The sequence below is a fragment of the Myotis yumanensis genome, unplaced genomic scaffold (genome assembly GCF_028538775.1).
Source record: "Myotis yumanensis isolate MYYU_CA2020_CCGP unplaced genomic scaffold, mMyoYum1.0.hap1 SCAF_18, whole genome shotgun sequence".
Lineage (NCBI taxonomy): Eukaryota > Metazoa > Chordata > Mammalia > Chiroptera > Vespertilionidae > Myotis > Myotis yumanensis.
The window spans coordinates 22,949,559-22,960,258 of record NW_027223769.1 but is presented as its reverse complement, the minus strand read 5'-3'; the positions used below and the strand labels follow the sequence as shown (position 1 = coordinate 22,960,258).

The following is a 10,700-nucleotide window of genomic DNA, read 5'->3' as shown; positions in this document are numbered from 1 at the left end:
GGCGCAAGGTAGGACCCACCCCGGACAGGATGCCAGGAAGTGCTTTCATCACACACACCCCACACTCACCCAGACGGGGACAACTCACCTCACGTGCACATGTTTGGGATGTGGGAGGAAACTGGAGGCCCCAGAGAAAAGCCCTGCAGACATGGGGAGATGGTGCAAACTCCACACAGACAGTGGCCCTGGCTGCGAAGTGTTTTCTTTTTCTTTTCTTTTCTTCACATCCATGTTATAACAAAACCACATCGAACAAGTCTATGTTATTGGAGGGTCTGCTGTTCTCACTGGTGACAGGCACTTGGCTTGGGGCTGGGGATTCAGGAAAGAATATAGTGGCCCAGAGATGTACTGTAACTAGGACACAGAATGCAGAAAGAGCACTTCACAAGATTTAACACTCCTTCGTGACAAAACTCTCAACAAACTAGGAGCAGGAGGAAACTGTCTAAACATAATAAAGAACCTATATGACAAGGCCACAGCTAATGTCATACTCAATGATGAAAAACTGAAAACTCTTCCTCCAAGATCAAGAATAAGGCAAGGATGCCCACCCTCCCAACTTCTGTTCAACATAGTATGGGAGTCCTAGCCAGAGCAATTAGGCAAGATATCCAAAAGGAAAAGGTATCAAAATGGGAAAGGAGAGGTATCCAAGTGGGAAAGGGAGGAGTAAAGTTGTGTCTGTTTATAGGTATTCAACATTTACTGAAACTTCCAGCCAGAGCAATTAATTAGTCAAGAAAAAAAAAAGACATCCAAGTTGGATAAGAAATTAAAATATCTGTTAGCGAATGCCATAATTTTGTATGAAGAAAATGCAATAAACCACAAAAGTTTTTATTGTAGTTAATAAATGAATTCAGCAGAGCTGCAAGATACACGATTAACATACAAAAATGAGTAATGTTTCTATACACCAGCAATGAAAAATACAAAAAAGAAATTAAGAAAACAATTCCATTTACAATAGCAGCCAAAAGAATAAAAAACACTCAGGAATTAATATAAGTAGGTGAAAAGACCTGCACAGAAAACATTGCTGAAAGAAATCAAAGAGCTCTGGGAATAAACACCTGGACCCACCTCACGCTCCTCCATCCCGCCAACCTCTTGCCAGTGCCTGTATGTGTAGAACCGGCTGCCAATGAGCCAAAGAACACAGATCAGCCTCGCAGAGCACTGAGTGGGATGGGGGAAGATGGAGGATGAATCTGGAGGGCAAATGGGAGATACCTAGCACATCTCATCATTTCAATATCTGATGTCTTTGTGGGTGCTTTTCTGTTGCATGTTGTTTCCATCAGCTTTTACTCATGGTGCCTTCTTTCCTTGTGTCTTGTTTTATTTTATTTTTTGTTTTATTTTTATTGTAAGCATATAGCCCTTGGAATCTTATCCATGGGAATATTTTGAGGGCTGGATTGAAGTTGCATTTCTCCACAGACATTTGTAAATGCTTCTTCTGAGAGCCTTGTGACGTTACCAGCCAGGAACATCTTACACCAAGTTAAAAAATATATATATATATTTTATATATATATCCCTAGCTGGACAGAAGGGATATGACAAGGATCATCAGATGTGTTTGGCTCAGCCGACACCTGTGGACTGAAGGATCCCAAGTTCGATTCCAGTCAAGGGCACATTCCTGGGTTGTGGGCTCGATCCCCAATGTGGGGCGTGCAGGGAGCAGCCGGTCACTGGGGCATGCCAGCAAGGCTACAGCAAATTTTTAACTCAAGGTGTTTCAGACTAACCAGTTTGCATGAACTCAGGCCTTAGACCTCCATGAGGGCTATGGTGGTTCTATGTCCTCAAAAGAGCCTTTCTCTGCTCCCTGCAGGCAATCTTACTTGCAGTGCCCTGGAAGGTGGGTTATTTCTGGTTTGGTATTACCTTGAGGATATAGAACTGTGGGCTGTGTAGCAGACACATCTGATGATCCTTGTCATATCCCTTCTGTCCAGCTCTGGTCTTCACCTCAGGTGTGGTGGAAGGTTCTGCTTTAATTTCAGCCATAGTTCTGGTGCGTGGTTCCTAGCAAGCTCACGTGCAGCTTGTGCTGACTGCGTCCACTTCAGGTGCACACAGCCATCTTTCTGCTCTTGCTCCAAGACCTTTGTCAAAGCCAGGGCAGCCCGTAAGTTGACACCCATGAAGACAACCCTCAACTCACACGAGAGGAAGCTGGTGGACAGATGTTCCAGGCTCTTGTCTTTTGGGTGGACCATTCTGGCAGGTCTCTGTCTGCTTCTCAGGATGCCCCTGCAGAGTCCGTAGGGGAAACTGACATCCTCATTCTTACATGGCTGCCCTGCTTTCCTTTCTAATCCTTCCCAATCACACACTCCTTATTTCTGCAATTGCCTCCCAAATAAACTACCTGCATCCACGTTCCCATTCTAGGTTTTGCTTTTTAGGGAACCTGAATGAAGACATGATCCCCACTTTATACTTTTGCCAAAATAAGATTCTTTTCTTCTTTTTCTTACCATTTCTTCTTTTTTCCCCCAGTACCAGCTTACAAGGTGTCTGAGATGGAGTGAAGATGACAGTCCTAGCATTTTCCAAATCTCACATCCATCCTATAGCATCTCTAATAGATCAGTTTTACTCATGGTGCTGTTATCACCTCACTGTAAAGAAGATCCAGTCAATCTTTTGCAGCCACCATATTGTTATAGAAAGTTAGAACTGGAAAGTTCATATACCCAGTCTCAGCTTCCTCTCAGAAGCCTAAACTGTAGATGAGACAAAACAGTAAGTCAAGAGACGGGTCAGGTGGAAAAGTGCTGGAATTTTACAATCACAGCCATCTGATCCCAAAACAGTCACTATGAGGGCAGTCACAAGAAGGCAGAGCCTCCTGCTATCACCAGAGGGCAGCAGAGGCCAGGGAACAGGTGGAGAAGCAAAGACCGAATAATGGTAAACTGCCAGAGATCTGATAGAGGCAAGACTAATATTTATTGGCACCTGTTACAAGTTGGGCATTGTGCTGGCGCAATAAGAAATCGTACAAAGTTCAAAGGCAGGGATCGGAGGCCAGAGCCAATGGAGAAGCGGAACGAAGTCCAGTAAAGAGGGCAGTTCTTCAGGTCAGCCAGGAAATGCTCAAAGACAGCAAGCATGTCTGGAAGTACAACGCCAGAAAGAAACGTGTGCAACGGCGATGGGCCTGTCCTCTGCCAGGGCAGCTGGTGGTTGCTGGGGAGTCAGGTAAGGTACATTGCTGAGGATCATTGAGAGTCACTTTACACCGATCAGAATTCAAATGGCCTTTACCTGAGGGAGCGTTCAACTTTCCTGATGGTTTTTGTGTCTTCTCCCACCACAGAAATAAACAATCCTGTGCCCTAAGTTTCAGGCTTTCCCATCATGCTAGATGCGCTGGCATTTTGATAATATCCCATGCTTGCTTTAGCATCTAATCTTTGATTCTTATGTCTCTTGCACTTGTTGATAAAATTCTCCAGCTCTACCAGATGGTCACAGAGTATGGACCGCACTACGGTTGCCAACTGGCTTGAGATGAAGGGCTCTGTGGCACTTCCTATATTCCTCTCTCCTGTAAGGTGGAGTTTACTCTCTTCCACAGGCCTGTGGAACCCCCTGGAGAATTACTGTGGGCTCAACAGGAAGCTCTGGGGGAATCCATCCAGTGTGCACTGAGTGGATCTTTTCATTTAGGTTGGCTTAGCTGTGTGTGTGTGTGTGTGTGTGTAGGAGGTTTCATACTATTCCCCCCTCCCAAATCTTCTCATTGCCATGTTACAAGCTCGCTTAGATTTTTGCCATTTGTTACTAGTTTTTTTTCAATAAGTTTTTTCCCCCAATTAAATTTTTGCTCAACGTAGACTCTTCTCTGGTGGAGTTGCATATTTACAACTCACCGATCTCTTCCTTTGCTCCTCCCTTTTCCTCCTTCCTTCCCCCTGGGTGTGATGCTCCACAGTCAGGTTTCCAGTGCCTGGAAATGGAGGTTGTGACTTCTGCTCCTTGAGCAGCCTGGTTCCAGGCATAGATTCCAGGCATAGATTCCAGGAGCTTGAGCGATGGCTGGCTCAGACCGGTGGCCTTTATCTCCAGGCTGGGAGTTGCAGGGACAAAGCCACCACATGGCTGCTGGAGCAGGGAGAGGCGGTGAGGCCAGAGCAGGGAGAGGCAGCGAGGCCGGGGGCTCCCTCCATGTTGCCAGAACCTTGCCAACATCAGTTCACATCTGCATCTGCCTCTGCCTCTGCTCCCACTTCTGCTTCCCATCCTTGGGGAGGAAAATCCAGAGCCCACCTCCACCGGGCCCGCTGAATCAGACTCTGGGTGTGGCAACCTTGGACCTGTAGGCTAACAGATTCCTCAGGTGGCTCTGATGTGCAGCTGGGAAGACATCCTGAGAATCTGTTTCACCCAGACTGAGCCGGCCTGATGCTCTAGTTCCCACCGTGGGCGCTGGTTGCTAGAGTTTTCCTCCTTTGTTTTAGGAAAGTCAACTGGAATCTCAGCTGGGGTCTGATAAGTTCCAGAGGGACGTCTCCCCAGTGCTGTGCCAAGGCGGTTGATGGGGGTGACACTCCCACACGTCCCAAATGCCCACCCCATGGGCAGGCAGTAAGGGGGAAGGCTGTCTGCAGATCATTTTAAAACAGCAATAAAACCAAGTCAGAAAATAAGAGTTGCTCAGCTTTTTATTGTCACCATGGCCAAGCAAGTCTGCACAACCCAGTCAGGGATAAACACCCTTCCCTGCTGGACGGACCGTACCCACCCCCCACCTTCCGTGATGAAGTCTGGCGAATGAACACCAAGTAGCAGCAACCGCTCTTTGTTGGTTTCTTTTTAAATGTCTTTATTTTTCAAAATATACAATTTATTTACACCTTTATTTCACAACTGTAGTTTGTATATTTATTCCAAAATCTTTAAATAACTCCGCAGTAAACAGTACAAATCACAGGAGCGGTCAAACTGCTTCTCTTTAGCCTTTATGCTCATCGAGTGTTTTAAACGTTTCAAGTAGTAATGGTTTGTGGGTAAGAAGGGAACAAAAATAGGACCAAAGGTTTACATAAGCTCAACACATAGAATTAGAAAGGGCGATCTGAGCAGCTACTTGAGCATTTATATAGTTTATAAATAAGACCCTCTCACGAGCAGCGAGGGTTTTGGTTATGAGGAAAAGGGGCTGGAACCTCATCTGCTGGATGGGGAAGCCAATGGGGAGGGAGATAAGGCACCGAATAAAGGCTCCTTCTGGGCCTAAGGAGGCACTGGCTGGAAGGGTCCTGAGTGGGGGGCAGGGGCCCACCTGTGCCAGGTGGAGGTCAAGAATGGCTGGGAATGGGGTGGGGCTCCCCCCCATAGAGAGGCCTCTTTAGCCGACCTTGGAGCAAAGCTTTGTGATTCTGAAGGCAGGGAGATAGCTAGAGCAGCTGGTGGTTCCTAAAGAAAGGGGCCCGGGCTCCCGCCAGCCTTGAGGCCAATGCCAGCTAGCCTCGGCCCCGTCTGCACAGGCAGGTGAGGGCCGGGCCTGTGTCTCAGCCTGAGGCACCTGGCGGTACAGCTGGCATCTGTGATTGGCAGTGGACGGAGGCACTGCCCTGGGATCCGGGATGGCCTGTGGGAGGCATCATGCTGTCTCTTCCTGTGAGAGCCCTTCATCCACCTCAGTGTTCTCCACTCATCGGGAGAAAGCCAGAGCCATCAAACCGCCCCCAGGAAGGGAAGGTGGGGACACTAGGGCAGAGGCCCTGCAGACCCCACTCTTTGCTGTGGGGGTGGCTCCCAGGGAGCCCGAGGTGCTAAGACACAGGTGGATCACAGACCTGCCCGGAAGCCACAGGGGTCCGTTGCTGTCATTCCCCTTGGCCGGGTCCTCAAGCAGTCCTGTGGGCTGATTCTGGGCAGAGGTGCCGGTGGGAAGGCTGGGATGCTGCAGGAAAGAGCTAGTCCCCGAGGGCTACGTGGCCACCAAGTGGACGTGACCCTCCTGTGGTAGGTCGGGAGGGAAGTCTCAGTCTTTAGGGTCTCCCCAGCACCCTTCACCAAGCCCAAGAGCTGGACAAAGCCCATCCTGCCTGGCCAGGCAAACCTTCTCGCAGGGTCTGGATGGGGCGGGGGTGGGACAGGGGCCACAGTAGGGCAGGGAATTGTCACTGGATCTTCAGGTGGGGTTCTTCCGGCATAAGGGTGTGGAAAATGTAATCCCAAAATTTAGTGCTGATGCCAAATCCTAGAGAGGGAGACGAATAGGGAGAAGGTGAGGCACTGTCCAAGGAGGGGCAGAAATCTGCTTGGAAAGGGAGCCAGGGAAGATTTTCACATCTGCCCCCGCTGGCCTTCCCAACTCTCAGGGCCATCCTGGCGGAAGTCAGAGCAGGGTACCAGTTTCCCAAGGATGCCTGTAGACTCACCCCAAATCCTTTCTCTCCAGGACTCCCTGGGAGAGCCTGGCCCCTGCCTGCCTCAGCCTCCTCCTTCTCTGTGAAGATGCCAAGTCCGTTCCTGCTTCAGGGCTTTGCACCTGTTGCTCCTGAGATGCTCTTTCCCCAGATGTTGGGTGCTGGCTCCTTTTGATTTAGGTCTCAGCTCTAACGACATCTCCGCAGTGACGTCTGCCTGGACCACTTGACCTAGTGCTCTGCCAACCAACATGGTGGCCACTAGCCCACGTGACTGCTCAGCACTGGAACTGTGGCTAGAGCTACAAAGGGACTAGATTTCCAATTTCACTTAATTTTAATTAACTTACATTTCAATTTAAAAAGGTATACTCGCCCTAGCCAGTTTTTCTCAGTGGATAGAGCATTGGCCTGCAGACTGAAGGGTCCCGGGTTCGATTCTGGTCAAGGGCACATGCCTGGGTTGCAGGCTCGATCCCCAGTAGGGGGCGTGCAGGAGGCAGCCAATGAATGGTTCTCTCTCATCATCGATGTTTCTCTCCCTCTCCTTCCTCTCTGAAATCAATAAAAATGTATTAAAAAAAAACAAAAACAAAAATGTATACTCAGTTCCATTACTGGAAATCTTTCAAGCATATCGGAGCAATTTGGGTATGTGAATCTACTTTTTAAAAAATTTTTACTGTAAATTTTATGAACTTTAAACACAGATTAAATATTTCCAATGAAAATTTAGCACCTGAATTGAGATGTGTTGTAAGTGCACGATACGCACTGGACATAGAAGACTTAACATAAGAAAAAAAAAGTAAAATATCTCATTAACAATATTTTACATTGAGTAAAAGTTGACATGATAATGTTGTGGTTGTATTTGGCTTCATAAAATATGCTATTAAAATTAATTTCATCCATGTATTTTTACTGGCTCATGTGGCCACTAGAAATTTAAAAATTACATCTGTGACTTGCATATTTTATTAGACAGAGCTGGACCCCTCCCCTGACTTATATGGTTACTCTAACATCATCTTGCTTTACTTTCTTTGTGGCACTCATTGTTGTCTGAAGTGATCTTTTACTATTGAGTGATTTCCTTGTTTGTCTCTGCTCTGCCCCCCACACCAGAGAGAAGGATGGGAGCCCCAGGCTTGCCTTGCTGTCTGTGGATCCCCAGAACCCAGAACAGTGCCTGGCCCTTGGTAGGGGCTTAGTGGTAGCTGTCAAATAAGCAATTGATGAAATGAGTGAGACTGGGAGGTGTTGGCTGAGCCTTACCTGACTTCTGATGTGCAAAGTGATGCTTGACGTGGTGGGCCTTCATGCTGTACAGGTAGGAGCCCTTGTGCGGTGAGCCGAAGTGCAAGTAGTAATGGGTCATGTCGTAGAGGACGTAGCCCAGAAGGCCGCCCGCAAACACAGTGCCCCCCACCGCCTCGGGCAGGAGGAGCTGCAAGGCTGTGTAGAAGAAGGCAATCACCAGCGAAGCTGGCGCAGGGGGGAAGACCAGGCGGGACTCGTCGAAGGGTGCCTGTGGATGGAGAGGCTCAGGTGTCAGAATGCAGCTGGGGGCCTGCCTGTAGCCACAACAGAGACTTCCCCACGGAGCATGGGGCGGAGCAGCGCCGCTGTCCCAGGGAGGGGCAGTGATTATCATGGGTCGACTTGGCACTCTCAGCGGCTTTGGGGAAGGCAGGCCACTATGCCGGAGAGTCCTAGAGAGACTGTCCTGTTCCCGGTTTCCAAGCCAGGCTAGGACCTGGAACACTGCGCAGGAACACGGGGGTGGATGTGGCTGGGCAGGATGTTCACGGTTTCGAGTCCCGCTTTATGTTCAAGGGGCCACTTTGGCTCTGGAATTTGTTAGATGCTAGAGAGGAGCCCCACCTCCGATGACCAGGTGGGGCACTTAGACCAGGGCCTGATGCTGTCTGGGAGGGCAACATGCCGACGACGGAGGCTAATGTGGATTCACATGGTGGGGTGATGCCGGAAGTGTTCGCATACTTTCTCCCCACCCTTCTTCCTAACGGGGGCTCTTCTTTGTTCCAAGGGGCTGTTGTCACATTTAACAACAAGAGAAATAGGCCTTAGGCTCTGGAGCTTTAAAAGCCAAAGGCCTGGCACAGAGGTAAGATTTTAGTAACTGATGGTGAGGATTCTGAGAAAGACAGACCCTCTCTGGGCTGGAAGAAAAGGGAGAGAGCAGGCAGCAGTCATAGAGCGATATGCCGATGAGGGTCTCTCTCCCGCAGACCAGGAGCAGCAGGACCAGCAGTATGCTGGAGAGCCAGCTCTGGGAGGGAGGGAGAGAAGGAGAGAGAGATGGGCACCTGGGATAGGTTGAGAAAAGCACGGGGTAGGGACAGTGGGATGCAACTTCCTCTGGGCAGACCTGGCTTCCAGTCCCTGCCACCGGGGCCATGATATTGGCCTTGAAGAGCCCCAGTGTGGTGGGTGGTCAGGAGCACAGACTCTGGAATCCACAGAAGGAGGCACAAGATCCTGGCAGTGACAGGTGTGGCCTTGGGCGAGTTCCTAGTTCCCTAATTTCCCTAAGCCCGTTGGCTGCTCTGTGGAACGGGAAGAAGGAAGCTCCACACGGGCAGTGGTTGTTGACTCTTTTGTTCAGTGGTGTCTACAGCAGTGCCTGGCGCAGAGCGAGCACGCGGTGAACACTCGTTGAGTGAAAGAACGAGTTGCTGTGAGGGTTAAAGACGGTCCACGGAAGGTACCTGCAGAGTGCCCGGTGTCAGTAATGACGGCACGGACACACACGCTCACTCTGTCCACACCCGGTTCAGGTTAGGCCCCAGTCCTTCCTCCGAGCAACAGCAAATGCCCTGATGTCCCTTGTTCCCAGCCCCTGACTCCCAGAGAGAGGGGCGGCTCCTGTGAATCGGGGAGAGCTGCAAGGCCCCGGGTGGGAGCCCGCCCCGCTCACCTTGTGGTGCTGGCCGTGCATGATGAAGTGCAGCGTGATGAGGTAATAGCTGTTGCTGGGGGGCTTCATGTGGAACAGGAAGCGGTGGAGGAGGTACTCTGTTAGGCTCCAGAGGAGCATCCCCAGCACGAAGAGGCCCGGGAACACGGACTTAGGCATGGCTACCGAGTACTCTGCAGGGCGGCAAGAGAGAGGAAGGTCAGGGCGGATGGCCCCAGCAGGCAACAATGCCTGGCGGCTCTAGACGCCCATCTCACCCCCACCCCCCGCCCCCATCACCTTGGGAACCGGCAGGCCTCTGTCCAGCAGCTATGGGGTCAGGCCACACTGCTGGGGCTCTTGGGTCCAAATGGGAAGGAGGCCGTGAGGACCTATGCTGGCCTTGGAGGGGTCCTCTCAGGGAACAGTGGGGTCACTGACCAGAGATCTGAGATCTTCCTTACGGGGACTAAGAGGAGCAGCTGTGGCCGGTGATGGACATGGGCCTGATACTACGATCTGAATGTGTCTCTTCAAAATTTTTATGTTGAAAGCTAACCCCCAAAGTAATGGTATTAAGAGGTGGAGCCTTTGGAAGGTGATTAGCTCATGAGGGTGAAGCCCTCACGAATAGGATTAGTGCCCTTATAAAAGAGGGCCCACAGCCCGGCTGGAGTGGCTCAGTTGGTTGAGCATCATCCTGTGTGCTGAAAGGTATGTTGCTGGTTCAATCCCCAGTCAGGGCACATACCTGGGTTGTGGGTTCGACCTGGTCAGGGCATGTATGGGAGGCAACCAATCAATGTCTCTCTCTCACATCAATGTTTCTCTCTCTCTCTCTCTCTCTCTCTCTCTCTCTCTCTCTCTCTCTTCTTCTCTCTAAGCATATCCTGGTTGAGGATAAAAAGAAAAAAGAAATAAAGAGGGCCCACAGAGCTCCCTGTCGCTTTTGTCCATGTGAGGACACAAGAAGTCTATGACCTGGAAGAGGACCCTTACCTGACCAGGCTGGCACCCTGATCTGAGCTCCCAGCTTCTAGATCTGGGAGCAACACATTCTGCTGTTTATAAGTCACCCGGTCCGTGATGTTTTGCTGTAACTAAGTCCAGATGGCTAAGACCCCTTGCCTTGGTGGCATGGGGGAGAGGGAAGAATGATCCCAATTAAGCCAGGAGAGCTGGGCAGTCATTGATGGAAAATGTGAACCACCAGGGACTGGAGAGCAAGAGGGACAGGAAAACACACAGAGAAATTTCAATGGGCACGACTTGAAATCATAGCCTATGGGGACGATGTGAAAAAAACTGAAGATGGTTAGCACGGAGGTGAGAAGACTGGAGATGTAACTGTCCAGTGTGAGGTTCCCAAC

General features: G+C 50.1%; 1 protein-coding gene across 1 annotated transcript in view; it reads right to left on the bottom strand.

Moving 5' to 3' along the window:
* Positions 1 to 4,753: 4,753 nt before the first annotated feature.
* Positions 4,754 to 10,700, bottom strand: part of FA2H (fatty acid 2-hydroxylase) — a 46,827-nt gene continuing 40,880 nt past the window's right edge. The window contains exons 5-7 of the mRNA XM_070398388.1: positions 9,352 to 9,524; positions 7,686 to 7,938; positions 4,754 to 6,238 (exon numbers count right to left, since the gene is read on the bottom strand). Coding sequence (XP_070254489.1) covers positions 6,159 to 6,238; positions 7,686 to 7,938; positions 9,352 to 9,524 — 506 coding nt within the window. The 3' untranslated portion in view covers positions 4,754 to 6,158. The remainder of the gene's footprint in view (positions 6,239 to 7,685; positions 7,939 to 9,351; positions 9,525 to 10,700) is intronic.